Source organism: Rhinopithecus roxellana, chromosome 10 (genome assembly GCF_007565055.1).
Source record: "Rhinopithecus roxellana isolate Shanxi Qingling chromosome 10, ASM756505v1, whole genome shotgun sequence".
Taxonomy (NCBI): Eukaryota; Metazoa; Chordata; class Mammalia; order Primates; family Cercopithecidae; genus Rhinopithecus; species Rhinopithecus roxellana.
In genome coordinates, this window is record NC_044558.1 from 23612255 (window position 1) to 23637719 (window position 25465).

General features: G+C 41.6%; 1 protein-coding gene across 1 annotated transcript in view; it reads left to right on the forward strand.

The window, feature by feature from the left end:
- UTP20 (UTP20 small subunit processome component) overlaps positions 1–22163 on the forward strand; it is a 109438-nt gene extending 87275 nt beyond the window's left edge. The window contains exons 46-62 of the mRNA XM_010357205.2: positions 717–883; positions 1796–1937; positions 3423–3539; positions 5343–5513; positions 6042–6173; positions 6673–6783; positions 8481–8560; positions 8996–9065; positions 9180–9362; positions 10102–10233; positions 11224–11356; positions 14927–15114; positions 16702–16773; positions 18597–18869; positions 19100–19226; positions 21149–21294; positions 21530–22163. Coding sequence (XP_010355507.2) covers positions 717–883; positions 1796–1937; positions 3423–3539; positions 5343–5513; positions 6042–6173; positions 6673–6783; positions 8481–8560; positions 8996–9065; positions 9180–9362; positions 10102–10233; positions 11224–11356; positions 14927–15114; positions 16702–16773; positions 18597–18869; positions 19100–19226; positions 21149–21294; positions 21530–21685 — 2400 coding nt within the window. The 3' untranslated portion in view covers positions 21686–22163. The remainder of the gene's footprint in view (positions 1–716; positions 884–1795; positions 1938–3422; positions 3540–5342; positions 5514–6041; positions 6174–6672; positions 6784–8480; positions 8561–8995; positions 9066–9179; positions 9363–10101; positions 10234–11223; positions 11357–14926; positions 15115–16701; positions 16774–18596; positions 18870–19099; positions 19227–21148; positions 21295–21529) is intronic.
- The last annotated feature ends 3302 nt before the right edge of the window (positions 22164–25465 follow it).

Below are 25465 nucleotides of genomic sequence, written 5' to 3' on the forward strand. Positions count from 1 at the left end.
TAGGTCTAAATGTTCTGGTGCTAGATGAACTCCATAATTACTCCTAGAATGCGTTTAGTTTTATCTGAGCCTCATCTAAGAGCGTTAGATGCATTTTGAGGATGAAAAGGAGTCAACAGAGCACATATATCCGTGATGTATATTACAAAGTCCCTCCAAGGTATTGAGATTTATTAATACTATGTCTCATTCAAGATAATAACTCTGAAGCACCGAGTATTTCCTGAGGTTGCTGATCCTGGTTCCCATTAGGTTCCTCTGATTTGGCCCAATAATTGATATCAGACCCTGAAGCTTGGCCATGACAGCACTTCATTCTCGTGGTTTCCTATGAGGAGTGAATACATTTTGTTGATTATGTGTGTGTGTGTTTGCCTCTAAGTTACTCCTGTTAATGTACCAGGAGAGTTGATGTTAACTCAGGAGTCTCAGATCTCTGGCATTGTGCCCTGAGGCCTCACCAGCAGAGAACAGGGAGGGAGTGGAGGAAACCCTGAGGCTCACAAGCATGCACAGTGGTTCTTCCTGGGGTTGAGATTATAGGTCACTTTCACCTTATATGTTATATCTGTGTTTGAAATTATATTAAGAATGTTTTTTAATTAGGAGAAAGCCAAACATATTAGAAAGCCAATATATAAAAGAAAACCACCATTATGACAAATCAAAATGCATTTCTGTGTCATCTCAGCATGACATTTATGTTTTGCCTTTAGATCTTACAAAATACCACGAGTTTGAAACTGGCCCGAAAAGTTCATGAAACTTTACGCCGAATCACAGTGGGATTAATCGTAAATCAGGAAATGACGGCTGAATCCATTCTATTACTCAGTTATGGTTTGATCAGTGAAAATCTTCCCCTGTTAACAGAGAAAGAAAAGTAAGTTGGAAAAAAAACAAACTGTCATTTAGGTCTCTGCGTCTGATAAGCCATTCTGTGGGTTGTTTTAATACTTTGCTTTAGTAAAACATAAAATTGTATCCACCTGAGTTCTCAGATGGTGCTTTATGGTGTGATACATTTCAACATGAGATTTTCTCATAAATGAGGTAGCTGTGACAGCAGACAATTATTTTGGCATTTCTCTGATACCATTTTGTTTTAAAGATTTATTGGTTCAAAGATAGGATAGATTTAAAATCTATATCTTGTATTCTGATAAAACAGAGATTGAGACCTTAAAAGATGTTAAAATATCTTAAAAGCCTGGTGCGGTGGCTCATGCCTGTAATCCTAGCACTTTGGGAGGCTGAGGTGGACAGATCACCTGAGGTCAGGAGTTTGAGACCAGCCTGGCCAACTTGGTGAAACCCTGTCTTTCCTAAAAATACAAAAATGAGCCAGACATAGTGCTGGGCACCTGTAATCCCAGCTACACAGGAGGCAGAGGCAGGAGAATCACTTGAACCCGGGAGGCGGAGGTTGCAGTGAGCCGAGATCGCACCACTGCACTCCAGCCTGGGCAACAGAGTTAAAAAAAAAAAAAAATCTTAGTAAACTTCCTTTTGTTTCTGTGGTCTAAGAGAGACTCATTGGCATTTATTTTCAGAAATCGAACAAGGGAGTGTCCTGCTGTTGATCTTAATGTAAATATATTGTCCTAGTAACCTTAATCAAAAGCCTAATAATCTTCTGTGTCTCATGGTTTGGGGATTGGGGGAGGGTGCACAACCCGAGCAAATGACACATTATTTAGTGCTGGGCTGTTGTCACTTTAGAAGGGCCAGTGTGACTTCTTGGAATGCAGCTGACAGTGTTCTTTCCCCTCTTCTCACGTCACGTGATTGACAGAAATCCAGTAGCTCCAGCACCAGATCCACGTCTACCACCCCAGAGCTGCCTTCTGCTTCCCCCAACTCCAGTTCGAGGTGGACAGAAAGCTGTTGTGAGCAGGAAAACCAACATGCACATATTTATTGAGTCCGGGCTTCGGGTAAGAATTAACCTTAAAATGAGACTTGCTACTTTCAGGGAGTCTGCACCTTTTAATCTTCTGTTGAATTTCTTTCTTTTTTTTTTTTTTTGAAACAGAGTTTCGCTCTTTTTGCCCAGGCTGGAGTGCAATGGTGCGATCTCCGCTCACCGCAACCTCCTCCTCCCGGGTTCAAGCGATTCTCCTGCCTCAGCCTCCCGAGTAGCTGGGATTACAGGCATGCGCCACCACCCCCAGCGAATTTTGTATTTTTAGTAGAGACGGGATTTCTCCATGTTGGTCAGGCTGGTCTTGAACTCCCGACCTCAGGTGATCCACCTGCCTCGGCCTCCCAAAGTGCTGGGATAACAGGCGTGAGCCACCACACCCGGCCTTCTGTTGAATTTCTAGTACTGCTCATTTCCATTGGAAATGCCTTACTGTAAATACATTTTAGATTTTTTTTTTTTACAGGTGCATTGGTCCATTTACTATTTATCTCTTCCAGCACTTACATTAAAAGATGTAATTGTCCCAGAATTAATGATTCTGCTCTAATATGTATTAAGGTCTTACTGGTGCTTTGCCCATGAGCCCCTCTAAACTACTTTGAATTTTTTTAAAAGATGGTGAGTGGCTGGACATGGTGGCTCACACCCATAATTCCAGCACTTCGGGAGGCTAAGGCAGGAGGATCACTTGAGGAGAGGAGTCTGAAACCAGCCTGGGCAACATAACAAGACTCTGTCTCTACAAAAAAAAAAAAAAATTATTTTTTAATTAGCCAGATGTGATGACATGTACCTGTAGTCCTAGTTACTCAGGAGGGTAAGGTGGGAGAATCACTTGAGCCCAGGAGTTTGAGGTTGCAGTGAGCTATTATCACACCACTGCACTCCAGCATGGACAATATAGTGAGACCCTGTCTCTAAAAAAATAGCAGTAATAATAATGAAATAAAAGATGGTGAGCTTTTAAAAGAACAAATATGATCATTTCCTTTTTAAAACCCTTCATTGACTCGCACTTTTCTAACACACGTTCCAGCCACCATGGCTTCCCTTCCCATCTAGAAAGTCACCATACTCTTTCCTGCCCTAGGAGCTCACCACCCACTCTTTGCTCTACCAGATTCCCACAGAACTCTCAAAGCACCCTACCTGTGCATGTCGTCATTTCCTTAGAGTCTGCCTAAGATCCATCAAGGCAGAGACCATGTCCATCCTGGTTATTGCCATGTCCTACGTACTGAGCCAGTGCCTGGAATCACAGTAGATCCTGAGAAAATGGACTGTGGTAAACAGACGTAGCATCTCAGCTGCACAGCAAGCTCTCACCTTGACTCACTGAGACCCTCTCAGGCAGTTTGTCATTCCTTAAAAAAATTTTATCATTTCAAATAGAAGTATCTTAACATTTGCTTTTCTCTAAACATCATTTCACATTTACCTAACTCATCTGGTCTAATGGGCAACTAATGTGAAATATCTTTCTGAACTCTGTTAGCTGCTGCATCTGAGTCTGAAGACTTCCAAGATCAAGTCTTCAAGTGAACATGTCCTGGAAATGCTGGATCCTTTTGTGTCTCTCCTCATAGACTGCCTGGGCTCCATGGATGTGAAGGTAAGCATCGGTTTGCACTCTGCATTGGAGCATTTTATTCTTCAGAAGAACTATGTTTTGCAGAATACCTAATGGTTATGCTTGGGCTCAAGCTTTATGAGATGATTGAGGTTTTTTTGTTTGGTTGGTTGGTGGTTTTTTTTTTTTTTTTTCTTTTTTGAGACAGAGTAGCTCTCTCACCCAGGCTGGAGTGCAATGGTGCGATCTTGACTCATTGCAACCTCCACCTCCAGGTTCAAGGGATTCTTCTGCCTCAGCCTTGCCGCAGCCTCCCAAGTAGCGGGGACTACAGGTGCACACCACCATGCCCGGCTAACTTTTGTATTTTTAGTAGACACAGGGTTTCATCATGTTGGCCAGACTGGTCTCGAACCCCTGACCTCAGATGATCCGCCCACCTCGGCCTCCTAAAATGCCGGGATTACAGGTGTGAACCACTGTGCCTGGCCGAGATGATTGAGTTTTTAAAGGGATTTATGACATCATGAACTACCACTATTTGCTACATTAAATCACTTCCCAATTTACTAATTATATAAATTTGGATAGACTTTAACAGTTTTAAAAGCCCTCCTAGGTACATTAAGTATTTCATTTGATCCTCACAACTTCATGAGGGTGAAGGATTTTGTCCCCTTACCAGTCATCATCATTGTCACCTTTGTTACTATTACTGCTCCATGCTGTGAATCCAAAGAACATTATTTCTGATCCTCACAACCCTCCCTGAGGCATATATTCTTACTATTTCTGTTTTATAAATGAGAAAATTAGGGCGAGGGTCTAGGTACAGGTCTAGGCTATGAACCTAGGTCTGTCAGACTCCAATGCCTACACAGGTCCCATTTTTCTCATATCACCTGCTTTACAGATGAAGGTGCCGAGAGGTTAAGTAACATCTCTAGAGTCAAACAGGTAATCAGTTGCAGAGCTGGGATGTAAGCCAATGTCTTTCTGACTCCCAAGCTCGCTCTTCTGTGTCTTAATCCAGCCCACTGAGGAACTCTCAGCAGCCAGAGCAGTACAGGTATTGTTAGATAGAGTTGAACTAGCTGATCCAGGTGCTTTCAAAGGTTTGGCCTTGGAAGTTCAGGGAGCTCAGCACACTTTTTCCATATCTTTTGCAATAGCACTTAACTATATTAACTGTTAGTCAGTTGTTCCTATGCCTAATTTCTGAATTAACCATCTGCTGCATAAGTGCAGAGATAGTATCCTTTTTATCTTTGTATTTATAATACCCAGTAGAGTGCCTTGTATACCTAACTCAAGCTTGGTAAGAGTAGATTACATTGAAGTACCATTCTAGAAAACATTAAAGTCATTTAAGATGTATTTTTCCAAAAAGAATTGTAAAATTGACCAACCTATCCAAATCATATAACCTCCATAAACCCCTATAAGCAGGTTAAAAATATGGCCAGGCTTGGTGGCTCGGGCCTATGACCCCAGCTCTTGGGAGGCTGAGGCAGGAGGATTGCTTGAGCCCAGGAGTTCAAGACCAGCCCAAAAATGTTTAAACAAAGATTAAATTATGAAAAGAATATGGTGCCTTTTCTTATTTCCTTATAATCTACCATCATAAGGATCCATTGTTATGGATAAGCAATAAATTCTTCTACAATCAGGAAATGGAAACGTCTTTATCTTCTTACCTTTTGGGCACAGTTCTTCCAGAGTGGGCTGGGCTTAGCATCTTATTTATTCGGCACAATCATTTAAAGAGTCTGCATAGCCTCAGGTGCTGGATTGTTGGATTCGGTCACATCACAAGTTGGTGGTGTTTTGTTTTGCTTTTTTCAGGTGATCACAGGTGCTCTACAATGCCTCATCTGGGTCTTGAGGTTCCCGCTGCCTTCCATAGAAACAAAAGCAGAGCAGCTGACAAAACACCTCTTCCTTCTGCTGAAGGACTATGCAAAGCTCGGGGCTGCCAGGGGCCAGAACTTCCACCTGGTGGTCAATTGTTTCAAGGTGAGATGTCTTCACTTGCACTTGGAAAAAGCCAGGATGGAGCCGGATGCAGTGGCTTACACCTATAATCCCAGCACTTTGGGAGGCTGAGGTGGGAGGACTGCTTGCGCCTAAGAGTTCAAGACCAGCTTGGTCAACTTAACGAGACCCTGTCTCTACATTTAAAAAAAAAATTAACTGGGCATGGTGATGTGTACCTGTAGTCCCAGCTACTTGGGATGCTGAGGCAGGACGATCACTTGACAGGAGTTAGAGGCTACAGTGGGCTGTGATGACATCACTGCACTCCAGCCTGGGTGACAGAGCGAGACCCTGGCTCATAAAAAACTAGAACCAGGATTAACATCAAAGTTAGTTTTCCCCATTGCCCTTTGTGGTTATGGCCAGAATTTTTCCCAGAGTTATTTGCCAAGGTTAAGGGCTGGCACCCTGTGTGGAAAAGCATACGTGCATGTTAAGTCCTTGTCATTTCGCTGGATCCCAACTGTGGGGTGTGCTGGCTGTGAATATCACTGTTGTAACTTGCAGTGTGTGACCATACTTGTCAAGAAAGTCAAGTCTTACCGGATAACTGAAAAACAGCTCCAAGTTCTACTGGCCTATGCTGAGGAGGACATTTATGATACTTCAAGACAAGCCACTGCCTTTGGTCTTCTGAAGGTATGGTGTCACCAGAATGTTGACTGTTACAGTTGATGAGCTTCACAGCAGATATTTTGAACACATGGATCATAGTGTTTTGACTAGCCGTAGACTTCTGAAATTGAGTAATTTGTAAAGATTATTATGATTTTGGTGGGTCAATTACAGGCAAACATTTGCTTATGAAAAGTGTTTAAATGTGAGCTCTGTGTTAACATTTCTAGGGAATTCTGTACAAATACAGGTATTATCTTTTTATTTATATGTTTTTCTTCTTAGTGTAGTAAAATGTATATAACATAAAACTCACCATTTTTTAAAATTCACAAGTTTTACCAATTTGAAGTGTACGTTTAAGTGTTGTGTGTTCTTTGTGCTTAAGTGTGTATCCTTTTTTCTTTTGAAGTTACTTTACTGTGTTTGAAAATTTCCTGTGATTGCTTTAGCATCAACTCTGCTTCCATCCATCTGCAACAGAACACATGAAATGAGTATGTCTTTTCCTTTTGTATCTTAGGCAATTTTATCAAGAAAGCTGTTGGTCCCAGAAATCGATGATGTCATGCGGAAAGTATCCAAGTTGGCAGTCTCTGCACAAAGTGAACCTGCCAGGGTCCAGTGCAGACAGGTTTGTAGAGAGCACTTATCCCCGTAGCAAGGGCTGGGCCCTGCCGCATCTGTCTGGCAGAGGTGTCAACATTGGCTGAATTCTGAAGACTACCTTGTGTCATGTTGGTTCTTTATGCTGAGACTCAGGCGTCCTGGTGCAGGAGGTCAGGGGAGGCTTTTCTGGGGACTGACAGGCTGGCCAAAATTTGAAGGAAGAAAAAGACTTAGTTTTACCAGTGAGAGGGCAGTAGAGGCTTGAGGTGAGTGAGAGCTTAGCTCGGTTGAGGAGCTCAACACAGGTAAGTGAATTGAGGAGTGGGAAGCCAGATTGGGCAGGACCTTGTGGTCTTGTTAAAGATTTTGGGCTTAGTTGTTTGTTTTTTTTGAGATGGAGTCTCGCTCGGTCGCCAGGCTGGAGTGCAGTGGTGCGATCTCGGCTCACTGCCACCTCTGCCTCCCAGGTTCAAGCGATTCTCCTGGCTCAGCCTCCCGAGTAGCTGGGACTACAGGCGCCCGCCACCATGCCCAGCTAATTTTTGTATTTTTAGTAGAGATGAAGTTTCACCATGTTGGCCAGGATGGTCTCGATCTCTTGACCTCATGATCCGCCCACCTTGGCCTCCCAAAGTGCTGGGATTAGAGGCGTGAGCCATGGCACCAGCAGGGCTTTTTCTAAGAACAGTAAGGAGCTATTTAAATCCTTAGGGAGAGGAGTGACAGAATCAGGTTTGTATCTATACATCTGTCAATATCTAATTTTATGAGCACGTATACTGTGCCCAAAGAGGTGGAAAGGTCTAAGTTGGAAATAGGAACTCAGGGTTGCAGGGGGGTTTGGGCTGCTGAGGAGGCCAGGAAGGGAAGATGCATGTCTCTGGAAATAATTGCTTGGCTACTATTAGGAAGAAGAAGGGTCATCTGCTATTAAGCACTAGCTGTGTGCCTAGCATTTTAAATGCATGACCTCTGTTTGCAAGTAGCCTTCAGAAGAAACAGTATCCCCATTTTATGGCTAGGGAAAGGCAGGCTTTGGAAACTTGAATGATGTTGCTTAGTTCTCACAGTTTATTAATAAAGGAGGCTAGATACTACAGTGGTTTGAAAGTGCAGCCTTTGGACACAGACTAGGCATGGAATTCTGGCAGTGTCACCTGAGCAAGTTTCTTATTGTCTTTGGACCAACTTTATTCCCTTCAACTAGAAAATGGGCTATTATCACATACTTCCTATGGGAATGATGAGATTTAACTGAGAGACACTTAACGCAGTGCTTGGCACATAGAGGGTTTATAGTAAATGCATTAGTTATTACTATCAGTATTGATATTATCACTATGTTGTTACTCTTGTTGAAGGGGAGATACCAGGTTGGACCATAGTCCATACTGTGGTACACCTGTCACCACCTGTCACAGAGAGATCAGCTTCCAACCTGTGGGCTTAGATTTGAAGTCTTAAACCACAGTGCCAGTGGCGGGCCAGGGCTTGCCTCTGTCAGGCACCATAGGGCAGGACCAGATAAATGGTGGGAGAAATGAAAGGTCACAGCTGCTATTGACTTTATAGGCAGATTTAGCTGGAGTCCATTGGAAAGCCTGATTGATTGCCATTCTTGAAAGTTTTTATAACCTACCAATGAGTTCCAGAAAGCAGCTTAGGAAACAGGAATACTGGAGACGAGATCCAGATAATCATCTGTGTGACTTTTGTTCCTAGGTTTTTCTGAAATATATTCTTGACTATCCCCTGGGTGACAAATTGAGACCAAACTTGGAATTCATGCTCGCTCAACTGAAGTAAGCTTAGCTATTAACTACACACGGGCGGAGGGTAGTTTCTTCTTTCTCTTTAACATGGCGCTGTCTTAAAAAGGACGAGGCCTAAGCATAATGGTGCATTCTCTGAGCATATTGTTATATGACTCATCAACTCCGTAATCAGACATTGTGCTTGGCTTCACATAGCCTTTCTCTGAGTTGCTTTTCAATCTAGTTTAACTGTTGATTGTCCTAAGAGTCCACTTAGGAGAATGTTGAAATCTGACACAATTGCATTTAAAACTGCACAATGGTAGCTTAATGGAGATATACAAGCATTAAAAGTAGGGAAACAGAACATTTTCCATTTTTTAAAGAAGTAAACTGACACCTTGATACAACGTTTTACATTTTTAAATAATTATTGGTAAATTTAGAAGATACTAACAAATCCACCTAATGTCCTTCCTCTAGTTACGAACACGAGACCGGGAGAGAGTCCACCTTGGAAATGATCGCCTATCTCTTTGACACGTTCCCTCAGGTACTGTGACCCCAGAGATAAGCCCCGTGACCCCTGGAAGTCCTCAGTCCCCCTTTGCTAGAGCATCTGTAGGAATTCCGTTCGGAGTGCTCACACGTGCCTCTTTTCTTTTAGGGGCTGCTCCATGAGAATTGTGGAATGTTCTTTATCCCTCTTTGTCTAATGACGATCAATGATGACTCTGCCACGTGCAAAAAGATGGCATCCATGACAATCAAGTCCCTACTTGGTAAAATCAGCCTCGAGAAAAAAGACTGGCTGTTTGATATGGTTACCACTTGGTTTGGAGCAAAAAAGGTGTGCATTGCTTTTAGTCATAGTTCAGTGACAAGTCTTAGCTTTGGGGATCATAGTTTAAGTAAGAATATATGTTATACACTGTTGAATTGGTTTTTTTTCCCCACATAGTGTTATTTTTGTCTGATTATGCAAATAGTATATTCTTAAAGTTTCCCAAAGTGTAAGAAGTTATAGAAAGTAATATAAAAATCACCTGTGTTCATACTATGTTATTGTTAGGAAGGTATTCCACTACATGAATGTATCATAAATTACTTGACCAGCTCCTAATGATGAATACCTTTGTTTCCAATTTTACATATTCGATTTCTGAAATGTAATTTTTATCCTTTTATCCACTTGGTACCTCTCCCACCATCATTGTTGGCCCGTCTTTGTGAAACATAAACAACATATGCCCTGTGTTGATGAGGAACTTGTTGCATACCCACTTAATGTGGGGTGGGCAAGAGACTTCTTTCCATTTCCTTTTAATTTAAAATGGAAAAAAAAAATACTAAAGTACTCAGTGGATAATAATAATGCCTCTTTTTAAAACGTTATTCTTGAGTGTAAAAATTTCCCCACATCTTGTATATTGGCCATCAAAGCCCATAATTTACTGATTTCTGGCATCAGAAAGAAATGTTTATTGTCTCTGAATGTTGAGGACAAAATAATGCCCACCTTTATTTTACAGTTTCAGAAAAGGCCTCCCAAGTTCTCTTGACATTGTCTTGTGGTTTATTTTTGGTAGCGCTTAAATAGACAGCTTGCGGCCCTGATCTGTGGCTTGTTTGTGGAAAGTGAAGGAGTTGATTTTGAGAAAAGACTTGGAACTGTCCTTCCTGTGATTGAAAAGGAAATTGATCCTGAAAACTTTAAAGATGTAAGTAATTTGCTAGGGAATACAACTTTTCTAACTTACAGTTTTACTTGTGGTGATGTAGCTAACAGATTAGATATTAGCGGCCGGGCGCGGTGGCTCAAGCCTGTAATCCCAGCACTTTGGGAGGCCGAGGCGGGCGGATCACAAGGTCAGGAGGTCGAGACCATCCTGGCTAACACAGTGAAACCCCGTCTCCACTTAAAAAATACAAAAAATTAGCCGGGCGAGATGGCGGCGCCTGTAGTCCCAGCTACTCGGGAGGCTGAGGCAGGAGAATGGCTTGGACCCGGGAGGCGGAGCTTGCAGTGAGCTGAGATCCGGCCACTGCACTCCAGCCTGGGCAACAGAGCGAGACTCCGTCTCAAAAAAAAAAAAAAACAGATTAGATATTAGCTTATAGGTTAAATATTTATGTTTATAGCTATATCTATTTATAGCTAACCGATTAAATATTTGTGTTCAAACAGTGTCCTTTATCATAAAAGCAAAAATTCAGCGTAGTTGGAACTTTTTAAAATGAGCGCTATAGCCAGGCATGGTAGCGCATGCCTGTAATTCCACCTTTTCAGGAGGGTGAGGCAGGAGGACCGTGCGATTATACTCCAGCCTGGCTAACAGAGCAAGACCCTGACTCAAAAAAAAAAGGGGCAGTTGGGAGATTAAAGTATCTTCATGGTATATGAAGATCAAAGGTTCTCAGCTCGGGCGATTTTGCCCCCCCAGGTGACATTTGGCAATGTCTGGGAACATTTTTGATTGTCACAACTCGAGGGTGGAGTTGCTACTGGCGTCTAGAACATAGAGGAGCTGGGATGCTGGTAACATCCTACAGTGCCCATGGCAGCCCCCACAGCAAAGGATCATCTGGCCCACAATGTCAGGAGTGCCAAGGGAGGTTCTGAAACGGGTGGATTTACATGCTGGAGTAAAAATGTCCATCAGATACTTTCAGATGTTGTTTATATTGATTTACATCTGTCTTGTTTTTAGATCATGGAAGAAACTGAAGAAAAAGCTGCAGATCGCCTTCTGTTTAATTTTCTTACACTGATAACTAAACTTATCAAGGAATGTAATATTATTCAGTTTACCAAACCCGCTAAGACTTTGAGTAACATCTGGAGTAAGTATTTCCTTTTTTATTTAAATCTAAAAACAAATACATTTGTTGTCATAGAATTATTGAAAGTAGATTTGAGAAATTCGAATATGAATACTTCAGAAAGTATACAATGTCAGGAAAAGAGTCCATGAGAAAAAACTTAAAAGGTTATTTCAGAGTGATTACAGTGAAAATGTTCCCTTCTGGAAAAAAAAGAAAAAAAAACCATATCTATGATTTCATAAGTAATACCTTTCATTTGTAAAAGAATATTTATTCTGGGGAAATAAAAGGAAGGGAAAAAATTCTCAAAGTCCTGTTTGGTAGTTAATAATTTCAGATATGTGTCTCTTTTTTTCCTATTTATTTATTTTCCCTCAGGTACAACTGAGAAGTAAAAACTATATATTTATGGTGTACAACGTATTGTTTTGATGTATGCACTTGTGGTCAATATTTCCATCCAGTCTTTCTTTTGTTCAATAGGCATAGGGTTTTTTTTGAGAGGTTGCTTAGTTCCATATAAACTTTGATATCCTGTTTGTACCTAAGTAAGCATATTACTATCTATAACACACCTAGTAGATATCTTTTTAAATAGCTGTATAGTAGTCCATTATATACATATGCCATTATTTACTAAATGATTTCACAAGTTGTCAACACAGTTGTGCATCACCTAACAATAGAGATACGTTCTGAGAAACATGTCGTTATGCGATTTTGTTGTTTGAACTTCCTAACAGTATACTTAGACAAATCTAGATGGTATAGCCTATTACACCCTTAGACTATGTGGTCCATCCTATTGCTAACTATTGCTAAAAACCTGTGCAGCATGTATGTACTGTACTGAATACTGTAGGCATTTGTAACACAGGGTCTTTGTGTATCTAAATGTAGCCAAACATAGAAAGGGTACAGTAAAAATACAGTGTGTATTTTTTTTTTAATGAGTAGTGCCAAACTGTTTTATAATCTCATGGAACCACTTCTTTTTTTTTTTTTTTTTTTATTCGAGACAGAGTCTCGCTCTGTCACCCAGACTGAGTGCGATGGCACAATCTCGGCGCACTACAACCTCCTCTGCCTCCCAGGCTCAAGTGATTCTTCCGCCTTAGCCTCCCAAGTAGCTGGGATTACAGGCACATGCTACCACACCCGGCTAATTTTTGTATTTTTATAGAGATGGGGTTTCACCATATTGGCCAGGCTGGTCTTGAACTCCTGACCTCAGGTGATCCACCCTCCTCGGCCTCCCAAAGTGCTGGGATTACAGGCGTGAGCCACTGCGCCTGGCCAGGACCACGACTTATGTGGTCTGTTGTTAAATGAAGTAAAATATTCACCTGGTTTAAGAGCCAGAACTCAGATTTTGTGAGAAATAACAAGGTTACCGTATGACCTACTCAGGTGTGGCTTCATTGCAACATGGCCCGGTTATTACAGAGATTCATATAGATCAAAAGTAAAAATATGTCTATGAAATATAGCAGCAAAGACTAAAACTGAGATATGACATGGTTAATCCATCCTGTTCCCCAACACCCACATTATAAAACTTTTTTTTTTTTTGAGACGGAGTCTTGCTCTGTTGCCAGGCTGGAGTGCAGTGGTGCGATCTCAGCTCACTGCAACCTCTGCCTCCCAGGTTCAAGCGATTCTCCTGCCTTAGCCTCCTGAGTAGCTGGGACTGCAGGTGCGTGCCACCACACCCAGCTAATTTTTTATTTTTAGTAGAGACAGGGTTTCACCATGTTGGCCAGGATGGTCTCCATCTCTTGACCTCGTGATCCAACTGCCTCAGCCTCCCAACTAGGTATGAGGTATGCATCTAGCCTAAAACTTTTTTTCTTTACTTTTTACTTTACACGGAGGGGAGATACAGCAGGGAAGGGGAAGTTTGGGGCTCAGTGGAGTGGTGGTCACTGGAGAGGGGTCACACTCAAGGCCAATGTTTTTTCGAAGATAATTTTTAGACCATTAGTGTAGTCAGACTTTTAATTTGCTTATTTAGCATGCCCATCTTCCATTATGTGTTTAAGTTCTTTATAAGCATTGGAAAATAAGATTAATACTGTCTGTGCTGCCTCCTGAGAACTTTGTTGATGGTTAAATGAGATCATGTTCATGAAAAATGTTAGGGTCTGGGCTGAGCATGGTGGCTCATGCCTGTCATCCCAGCACTTTGGGAGGGTGAGGCTTGCAGATTGCTTGAGCTCAGGAGTTCGAGACCAGCATGGGCAACATGGCAAAACCCCATCTCTACAAAAAATACTTTCTGAGTATGGTGTATGGAGAATGGCCATGTAGCCAAAAATACTGAAGAATTAAGAGTTTGAAGGTCAGATCAAGCTGGGGCCCAGGCCTGGCTCTGCCTGTTATAGCTTAGCATGTCATGCAGCCTCTCTGGAACGCTTGTTTCTTCATCTATAAGATAGAAATTATAATTCCAACATCACAGAATTGTTACAAGATAATACATGTAACACATGTCTAAATGAGATAATACATGTAACACAATTAGCCCTGTCCTGGCATATGGAAGACTTTCAGTAAGTAGATGATAGCTTTACAGGCAGCTACTTGGAGCCGCCAATTCTACTGATTAGAAACAAGCCTATACCTATATACATACTTATATTACTTTAGAAAATGTAACTGTTGGCTAGGCGCGGTGGCTCACACCTGTAATCCCAACCCTTTGGAAGGCTGAGGCAGGTGGATCGCTTAAGGAGTTTAATACCAGCCTGGCCAACATGATGAAACCCTGTCTCTACTAAAAATACAAAAATTAGCTGGGTGTGGTGGTGAGTGCCTGAGTAACAGTTACTCAGGAGGCTGAGGCAGGGGCATTGCTTGAACCCAGGAGGCAGAGGTTGTAGTGAGCCAAGAGTATACCACTGCACTCCAGCCTGGGCGATGGGAGTGAAACCCTGTCTCAGAAAAATAAAAAAAAAAAAAAAGAAAATGTAACTGTTAATGTCACCTTATCTCCCTTGACTCTGAAACTAGTTCTTATGAAACTGGTCTGTTTGTACCCCATTAGAGTCATTTAACCACTCTAGGAGTTGGTTTTCTAGTCGTTTCCAGTGCCTCTTCCACCTCACTTCTCTCTAGCTTCTGTGGGCTTTTGGGAAGCAAGAACTATCTGTCTTTTTCTAAACTGATGCATAATTATACCTACTTATGGGGTATCTATGATATTTTGATACATGCATACAATGTCCAGTGATCCAGTTGGGGTAATGAGAATATCCTTCCCCTTGAACATTTATTATCTTTTTGTGTTGGGAACATTTCAAATCTTCCAGCTATTTTGAAATGTGCAATATATCAGTGTTAACCGTAGTCACCCTACTGTGCTGTCTAACACGAAACGTATTCCTTCTATCTAATTCTATTTTTGTGCACATTAACCAATCTCTTTTCATCTCCTGCCCCCACTTCCCAGCCACTGGCCTATTTTGTTCATATTTGGTTCCCCACTCCAAACACATAATACTCTGTAAATGCTTCACTTCATCGTATTTACCTCTAAACAATCAGGAAGGCCATGTGACATCCACGAATGCTTTTTGGTTCCCTTAGGTCATGTGCATTCTCACCTGAGACATCCACACAACTGGGTGTGGCTCACAGCAGCCCAGATTTTTGGATTACTCTTTGCCTCTTGCCAGCCAGAGGAGCTTATTCAAAAATGGAATACCAAAAAGACTAAAAGAAACCTCCCAGAACCTGTAGCAATCAAGTTCCTGGCCAGTGACCTTGACCAAAAGGTAAGGTTTCTGTCAAACCTTTTCTTTCCCTCGTGACTGTAAGATGTTCCTTCTGGTTCATGTAACTATCTTTGGGCCAGCCCTTGAGAGAAACTCTTCCAACCAACAATTTGTTGTACAGGTAAATCAATAGGAATATTAGTCACTGGAGAGGGGTCACTCTCAAGGCCAGGATTTTTTCAAAGATAATTTTTAGACCATTAGTGTAGTTAGATTTTAATTTGCTTATTTAGCATGCCCATCTTCCATGATATGTTTAGGTTTTTTTGTTTGTTTGTTTTTGTTTTTTCTTTTCTGAGATGGAGTCTCACTCTGTCACCCAGGCTGGAGTGCAGTGGTGTGATCTCGGGTCACTGCAGCCTCCGCCTCCCGAATTCAAGGGATTCTTCTGCCTCAGCCTCCCAAGTACCTGGGATTACAAGCGCGTGCCACCACGCCCAGCTAATGTTTAAGTTCTTTATCAGCATTGGAAAATAAGATTAATACTGTCTGTCTTGCCTCCTAATAACCTTGTTGATGATGTAAATGAGATCACGTTCATGAAAATGTCAGGGGCCAAGCCAGGCATGGTGACTCACATCTGTCATCCCAGCACTTTGGGAGGCTAAGGTGAGCAGATCACTTGAGCTCAGGAGTTTGAGACTAGCCTGGGCAACATGGCGAAAACCTATCACTACAAAAAATACAAAAATTAGCTGGGCATGGTGGTGTACGCCTGTAGTCCTAGCTACCTGGGAGGCTGACACAGGGGGATCACCTGAGCCTGGGGAGGTCAAGGTTACAGTAGGCTGTGATCATGCCACTGCACTCCAGCATGGGCAAGACCGAGATCCTATCCCAAAAAAAGAAAGAAAAGAAAATGTTAGGGGCCATGATATATGTGTCTCTGGTTTCCTAGGTCCTAGCACAATTTCTCACTCATAGTGGAACCCCATAAATATTGAATGACTGGAGGGTAGAAGGGAAGAAAAGAGGAAGAAAAAATATTGACTGTTGCAAAGTGCTCTACTAGAAAGGTAGAGGATTGGCCGGACGCAGTGGCTCACATCTGTAATCCCAGCACTTTGGGAGGCCGAGGTGGGTGGATCCTGAGGTCAGGAGTTCGAGGCCAGCCTGGCCAACATGGCGAAACCCCATCTCTACTAAAAATACAAAAAATTAGCCAAGTGCGGTGGTAGACCCCTGTAATCCCAGCTACTTGGGAGGCTGAGGCAGGAGGATTGCTTGAACCCAGGAGACAGAGGTTGCAGTGAGCCAAGATCACTCCACTGTAGTCCGGCCCAGGCCACAGATTGAGACTCTAAAAAAAAAAAAAAAAAAAAAAAAAATTGTAGAGGATTATTACCTGTTTCTCGCCAGAATGTGAAACTATCCCATTTATTTAGGATGAAATGCTTAGGGCAGGTAGAAGGGAACAGTTACACAATTTCTGGTCATGAACCTTTCTTCTCCAAATCTATACAGGTGGTCATTCAGAGGAAAATCCAGTACGTTAGTTGTGTTACAGTTATTATGTTTAGTTTTTTAAAAACAATCAGAAATGTCCTGTGTCTGTCTTGTCTACCAATGTCCATTTTCTTTTCACAGATGAAAAGTATCTCTCTCGCCTCTTGCCATCAATTGCATTCCAAATTCTTGGATCAGTCTCTAGGAGAACAGGTAAGAATTGTAGTTCTCCTAGTTTAAAAGAAGGGGCCAGCTGGGCACCGTGGCCCACACCTGTAATCCCAGCACTTTGGGAGGCCTAGGCGGCCAGATCCCCTGAGGTCGGGAGTTCGAGATGAGCCTGGCCAACATGGCGAATCCCCATCTCTACTAAAAATACAAAAAAATTATCCAGGCATGGTGGCAGGCGCTTGTAATCCCAGCTACTCAGGAGGCTGAGGCAGGGAGAATTGCTTGAACGTGGGAGGCAGAGGTTGCAGTAAGCCAACATCACGCCACTGCACTCCAGCCTAGGTGACAGAGCGAGAGTCTGTCTCAAAAAGAAAGAAGGGGCCTATTCTATCAGCAGTCTAGGAATAGGCTTACATTTGTTATTTTGTTTTGTTTTGAACCTATCTTAATGCTTGGGGGATTAGATGAGATACAGACATACACTCATATATATGTTCAAGTACACATATGTCTTGTCAACTCTGGGTCTGTGTTGGGATTACTCTTTGCTCCATTTAAAATTCCCAAATAGGGGTCTGGGTGCAATGACTCATGCCTGTAATCCCAGCAATTTGGGAGGCCGAGGCAAGTGGATCACGTGAGGCCAGGAGTTCAAGACCATCTTGGCCAACATGGTGAAACCTCATCTCTACTAAAAAGACAAAAATTAGCTGGGCATGGTGACACATGCCTGTAGTCCCAGCTACATGGGAGGCTGAGGCAGGAGAATCTCTTGAACTGGGGAGGCAGAGGTTGCAGTAAGCTGAAATCTCCACACTGCACTTTAGCCTGGCAACAGAGCTAGACTCCATATCAAAAAAGAGAGAGAGAAAGAGAGAGAAATAGTTATTTCTATGTAGAATGGTTGAAGGAATTTAATGGAGGTAGAGGTGAAAGCTGTCATTAAAAATGTAAAATGAGGCTGGTGTGGTGACTTACACCTGTAACATTAGCACTTTGGGAGGCCAAGAGGAGCAGATCTCTTGAGGCCAGGAGTTCAAGACCAGCCTGGCCAACATAGCAAAACCCTGTCTCTACTAAAAATACAAAAATGAGCTGAGTGTGGTGGCCTATAGTCCCGGTTGCTGGGGTGGCTGAGGCATGAAAATCGCTTGAACCCAGAGGCAGAGGTTTCATTGAGCCGAGATTGCACCACGGCACTCCAGCCTGGGTGACAAAGTGAGACTGTCTCAGAAAATACCCAAAAAACAAAACAAAACAAAAAATGTAAATGGAGGGCCTGGAAGGAAATTGTTTACTTATTCTTTGTGACTTTAAAGGGTAGAACTAGTCCACATAGATCAAAGTTACATGGAAATAGGTTTGGATGCCCTATGAGGGAGAACTTAAGAATGATCTAGACCAGGTGCAGTGGCTCACACCTGTAATCCCAGCACTTTGGGAGTCCGAGGCAGGCGGTTCACCTAAGGTCAGGAGTTTGAGACCAGCCTGGCCAACATGGGGAAACCCCATCTCTACTAAAAATACAAAAATTAGCCGGGCATGGTGGCGCATGCCTGTAATCCCAGCTACTCGGGAGGCTGAGGCACGAGAATCACTTAAACCTGGGAGGGGGAGGTCACAGTGAGCGGAGATTGCGCCATTGCCCTCAGCCTGGGTGGCCAATAAGACTCTGTCTTTAAAAAAAAAAAAAATGCATGATCTAAAAATGGAGCCATCATCATTTAATAGTTGTTAAATAGTTGTAATACCTGATTGTTTTTGTTTTCTGATTGTAGAATACCTATTTTAGCTTATGCTCTACTAAGCCTTATTTATTTCAAAATCAATGTCCAATGTCTTCCCCCACCCCGTTTTTTTAAAAGGTTGTTAAGAATTTGTTGTTCGTAGCCAGAGTCTTGTATTTACTGGAACCTTATTGTGAGGATAAGCAAAGTAAGATAAAAGAAGACCTGGAAGAACAAGAAGCTTTAGGAGATGGCGTGGCCTATGCAGATGAGAAGGCAGAGTCTGACGGAGAAGAGAAGGAAGAGGTGAAGGAAGAGCTTGGCAGGCCGGCCACGCTGCTGTGGTTGATCCAGAAGCTGTCCCGGATCGCAAAACTAGAAGCTGCTTATTCGCCGAGAAACCCCTTAAAGGTGTGATGAATGCACAGAATGACTGAGAGTAGTAATTTCTCTTTAAAAAGTATTTTAACGGTATTAGTGATCCTCCTAAGTCCCTAGAAACTTTACCTTTGAACCCTAAACTGCAGCAATAGCATCTGTCCCAAAATAGACTGAGCCCTGTTTTCTAAATTAATGCTGTGTCTATGATTGAGTGCTAAAGATAAATATTTCAAATGAAAAAAAATGATCTGTATTTTCAGAGAACATGCATCTTTAAGTTCCTTGGCGCTGTAGCAATGGATCTTGGGATAGACAAGGTAAAGCCGTATCTCCCAATGATCATAGCTCCTTTGTTTCGAGAACTGAACAGCACCTACTCAGAGCAAGGTAACCCTGCCTCGTCTGTTCTCCTGCCTTTTGCAGGATTTCTAATTTCTCTCTTGAATGTTTCCTTCTTCCTTTCTGTCCTCCCTCCCTGCCAGAGATTTATTTTTATTTGTATATATTTTTAAATTATATATTATATACTTATATATGTTTATATTTTTATATATACACAGACACATAAATTAAAAAGAGAGAGAGATGAATAGTGGTCTCACTATGTTATGCCAGGCTGGTCTCGGTCTCAAACTCCTGGCCTCAAGCAGTCTTCCAACCTCAGCCTCCCAAAGTGTTGAGACTACAGAAGTGAGCTACCGTACCCAGCCAGAGTTTATTTTTAAAAAGAAAACTTATGAGGTATCAAGATAATTAGCAAACAAATAGGCATATTTGTATTATATTTGATTGCCCTCTTCTCTATGCTTTCTGCTGTCCCAGAAAGAATGTTTCTCACATAAAAGATGATGCTTTATCCTTAACATAGATTAGTCAAAGAAAACTATGGTTCAGGGTGGTTTTAAACCTCATAGCACAATGAATAATAATGAACAATAAAATGTCATTATATTCTCATCTTAAAAATTGTGGGCTGGGCATAGTGGCTCACGCCTGTAATCCCGCACTTTGGGAAGCCAAGGTGGGAGGATCAGTTGAGCCCAGAAGTTCAAGACCAGCCTGGGCAACATGGCAAAACCCCATCTCTACAAAAGATACAAAAATTAGCTGGGTATGGTAGTGTGCACCTGTAATTGCAGCTACTCAGGAGGCTGAGGTGGGAGGATCTCTTGAGGCTGTGAGGTCAAGGCTTCAGTGAGCCGTGATTGCACCACTGCACTCCTGCCTGGGCAACAGAGTGAGACACTGTCTCAAAAAAAAAAAAAAAAAAAAAAAATTATAAGGCAAAAATATAAGTATTATCATTTTTATATGAAATAGTTTTAAAATATCATTTTAACATTTCTTCTTTTTCCTTGCCTGATACATTTCCCTCACTTATTGTAATTGTTGGTAATAACAGGTAAAGAGGGAATTGGGGGCTGGAAGGAGAGGAGGTAAAGTGAATGTTCAGAGTTTAAAAATAAAACAAATGAAGCAAATGTCAAAGCAAGAGCTTTTGTAGTCCTACAACCTTGAGAGAAAGTTTCCTCACTCTTCGAAAGGAAAAAGCAATGGTAAAGGTTGAGGCTGCTGACAAAATCAGGTTCAGGTGTACTTTGGTTCAAGTCAGCCAACATTTAATGAGCACCTAATATCTGCCAGGCACTAGGGATTCAACAGCAGGAAAGTTTTCAAGAAGCTTGTGATCTAGAACAGATGTCCTGAACTCCCGTGAAATTGAAATTGGGGGTGAGTGGCAGAGAGGGGTAGGAGATACGGCTTTTTTGTCAACTGCACAAAGGAGGCTTTGACATCCCCCGCACCCCCCAAAAAAAAGTTAACTGTGGGCAGAGCTAAGCCTCTGTGACCCATCATGGATTAGAGAGGGAATCTCTTACTTTGCCCCCCATCTGCAAGAGCTCAGCAGGTAAACAGAGGGAATTCAAAACGTTTCTGTCAAGGTCCCAAGTTACTTTAATGTCTTCAGGGCTAGGTTTCCGCTGGGAAGTGGGCCTCACGTTCTCTGATTTCTTGTTGCATCCTGGGTGAGGTGATGGCTGGAGTGCTGTGTCTAGCATTGCTGGTTTCCCCATCCCAGGAACACAGAGGCTAGTTTTATATCGGTGTTTAATGTTGAAGTAATGGTGATAATGCTGCAAGAGTTTAAATTATTTTTGTTGTTTTATTTGGTTTCTTGCCAGATCAATAGCTGGATATAAATGTTGTACATATTGTTGATTTTGTTTGATTTCGTTGATTTTGTTGATGTTCAAATGTGTCCTTTCCTACTGTCTTTACTCTGATCATTACTCTTTGTGTGTGATTAGATCCTTTGCTGAAGAATCTATCCCAGGAAATCATAGAATTACTCAAAAAGCTGGTTGGACTTGAGAGCTTCTCATTAGCCTTTGCCTCTGTACAGAAACAGGCTAATGAGAAAAGGGCACTCCGGAAAAAGAGGAAGGCCCTGGAGGTAAGTTTGCTCTTTGAAAATATGGCATGTTCACTGGACTTGATAACTACTAAGTGTGCATGTTTGTGTCACACACTCAGGGAGGATAAAGGGTTTGAGTGGTTGGGGAATTTATAGCTGGGGCTTCAGACTTTCTTTAATGAGCATGTGTTTTTTACATTTATTTCTGTATTTGATTCTTATTGGTTTAATATTTACTTTAAAAGTAATACAAAATTTCTATTATCTTTTCTAGTTTGTAACTAATCCTGATATTGCTGCCAAGAAAAAAATGAAGAAACACAAAAATAAAAGTGAAGCAAAGAAGAGAAAGATAGAGTTCCTGCGTCCAGGCTATAAGGCCAAGAGACAAAAAAGCCACAGCCTGAAAGATTTAGCAATGGTGGAGTAATGTCTCCCTGTGCTGATACAAGCATGAACTTTCTGGAATATTCTTCTAGTCTGAAATTACAGCAGGCTGGTGGGGGGTTCCTTTTTTTTTTTTTTTCCAAGACAAGGTCTCACTCTGTCACCCAGGGTGGAGTGCAGTGACGAAATCACAGCTCACCACAGCCTCCACCTGGGTTCAAGTGATCCTGTCACCTCAGCCTCTCAAGTAGCTGTGCCCCCCAGACACACACCACCATGCCCGGCAAATTTTTTGTATTTTTTGTAGAAACAGGATTTCGCCATGTTGGCCAGGCTGGTCTTGAACACCTGGGCTCAACTGAGCCACCTGCCTTGGCGTCCCAAAGTGCTGGGATTACAGGTGTGAGCCACCGTGCCCAACCAGGTTTTAATTTAAGTTAAATTTTGGATAGGTTGTATAATATATAGTTTAATGTAATCATGCTCATATTTTTTAAATAAATAAAACACTTTATACTACTACTGGGTCTTCACTGTCTAAAAAGCATGTGACACCAAAGAGTTTAAAATATAAGTTGTAAATAAAAAGATAAATTTTTAAATAGCAAGAAAAAATGTAGAAGTTAGCAATAATCAGACAAAAGATTTGCAAATACTGCTATATAGTACATTCTAAAATTTTAGGAAAAGGCAGTAAGAAAGATCTGCACAAATAGAGAACTATAACCATGTTCATAGCTAGGAAGATTCAGGACCACAAAATGCTTTGTCCCAAGTTGATCCCTTTGGTTAAGTGTGTATCTAAGCAAAATCCCAAGAGTTCTTCACGTTAACCCAACAAGTTGATTCTAAAATTTATATGGAAGATAGTAAGCCGAGAATAACCATGACACTCTTACAAAAGTAGAACAGGATGAGGGGCTTGCCCCTTTGAATATCAAAAGTAAGACACAAAACTATCTATAGAGAGAATGTGTAGTAAATCCTACTTCATTAAGAACTTCTACTTAGGAAAAGACACAAACTGGGACATGGCACACAACACATACTGTTAAACAATTAGTAGTACCAGGACATACAGTGAATACTGATGAATCCACACAGACAATCTAGTGGAAAGTGGCAAAAGAGAGAAATGAACATGGCACAAAAGGAGAAACATAAATGGTCCTTAAACACTGTTAGCTGATATGGCTGTGCCATTTTTTTTTTTAAGTATTATGGACTGCTTGGCAAGTAGTCATTACATTGAGACCCCCAAGTGCTACCCTGGCTACATGAAGTTCTTAGATTACATACCTTCTCACACCAGAAGTTAAAGAATACCTGGACTAGTCGGAGTCCTACTGTACTAGCTATGGCTAGTTGTTAAATTGTTTGAGTCACTCCTGTATTCAGCCTCATCAGTAATTAGGAAAATGCCAATTATCACCAGAATGAGATTCCATTCTGAAACCATCAGAATGATAAAGCTGACAATACTAAGTGCTGGCAAGCATGGTGGAGCCATAGGCAATCTTTGACATTACCTTGTAAACCCGAAGACGGTTATACTCCCTGATCCCGAGTTCCACTCCTAGAGAAACCATGAACCATGGATCTGAAGAATGTTCATGAACCATTGCTAAAAGAACTAGAAGCAATCCAAATGTCCTTCCACAAGAGAATAAAATGGTATATTCATATACTGAAATACAGTAGCAGAAATCAGCTAATTACATATATATATCAATAAAGATGATATTCTAGAAACAATGTTGAGTGGGGGGAAAAGAAAAATAGTTGAATACCACTGTAATAAAATTGTGTACATATATGATAAATCTGTAGGAAAAAATTAACGATTTCAAAGTTGCAGGATAGAGGGTACTTGTGCGAAGGAACAGAATCAAGGGAGAAGCACACGATGGGGTTGGGGGACTTAAACTGTTCTCATAATGTTCAATGTCTTACATTTGGTGCCAGATTTCCAAGTTTATAATGCTTCATTACATTACTTTCTATACATAAAATATTTCCTGATAAAAATTTTCTAATATTCGGCCAAAACCACATTTGTACTGTTGTTATTAGTACAAAGAAAACAAGTGGTTTCTTTGAAACTTTACTTTTAAGGTTTATTATTTACAACTAAAATGGTAATAAGCCACACTTATTTAGAGGTGGGTAAAGTTGTTTCTGTTGTTCAACCGTATAGCATCTTTTGCCTCGCTCTATACTTGGTGTGGAAAAAATATTCTTTAGTGCCCCACATACTTGGGGATATATGGAGTGGGAAATCCACCCTATGTGCCAGGCACTTTGGATACATTTTGTTTAATCCTAGTATTCCTGAGAGATTCCTACAATTGGTTCCTATTTTACAGATGAAGAAACAGACTCAGAGTAAATAACTTGCCTAAGGGTGATACAGGATGTGGGTGGTACAATCAAGATTCAAAGTCCATGCTTTGAGCTGGGCGCGGTGGCTCACACCTGTAATCCCAGCACTTTGGGAGGCCAAGGCAGGTGGATCACTTGAGGTAAGGAGTTCGAGACCAGCCTGGCCAACGTGATGAAACCCTGTCTCTACTAAAAGTACAAAAATTAGCCGGGCGTGGTGGCGGAACACCTGTAGTCCCAGCCACTTGGGAGGCTGAGCCAGACGACTCACTTGCACCTGGGAGGCAGAGGTCGCAGTGAGCCGATACCGTGCCACCACACTCCAGCCTGGGCGACAGAGTGAGACTCCATCTCAAAAAAAAAAAAAAAAAAAAAAAAGTCCATGCTTTAAAATTTGTACTTACAGGCTAAGAATATGCATGTGGCATAGGAATCAAATGTTCATTCACTTAAGCATCTGTGCTTTGATGTAGTGTGTATCTCAAACGGGAGTTCTCACCCTTCTAAGGGCTTCGTAATGTGTCAGAAGGAGGCCATCTTAGAAGACTCACTTTAATTCATCCTAAGTGACCTAAAGTAAATGCATGTATTGCTTTCGTAAAATTTTTTAAAATAAAACAAAATACCAAGGCAAAGATCAGAAAGAACAAATATATCTGGGATATTGAAGACGTCTTTGTTTTTAATCAATAAATATTTATTGAGTGCCTACTGTGTGCCAGGTGCACCACACTAGATGCAAGGGATACTAACAGTAAGTAAGATACGGTCCCTGCCCTCCGAGCTTACATTTCAACAGTTTAAAATGCATTTCAGGTATTTCAGATAACGGAATTAATTCTACCACTCTTTTTTTTTTGTAGCAAGATACAACACAACCATAGGCCAGAGTTATAAAATAGCATGTCAGAAAGAAACATTTGGTATCATTTTTCCAGGTCCCATTTTACAGAAAAGAAACTGCAGGAGTGGCCATTTGCACCTATGTTCTAATTTCAAGTTTGGTGCTTTTCCTATTGCCAGGCCTCTCATAAAACAATATTCAGATTTGCCATGTAAATATCAATATCCAAACACTGGTAGCATACCTGTGCAGTTGTCTCCTGCTAGACAAGGACCATATAATTTACAGCTTGTTTAAGTGTCCACTCTCTTTATCCCACCCTATTCTTTGTGATAAACCAGAGGGATCAGGCTTAACCAAGTGCTGACGTTTGGGGCAAGTTCATGCCCTGGGATTCAAGATGGCCAGCGGCTACATGCCAGGTCTGCCTGCCAGGACCTTACTTCCCATTTTCTGCAGTTTTCCTGAACTGCCAGGAGGCAGCTGCACAAGCTTTACAAGCCTCAGGCTGTAAGTGAACTTGTTTTCTGCATTTTCCAGCCATGTGCCACTGACCAGAAATAAACTCAACTATAAATTGCAAAGGGGCTACTTGTC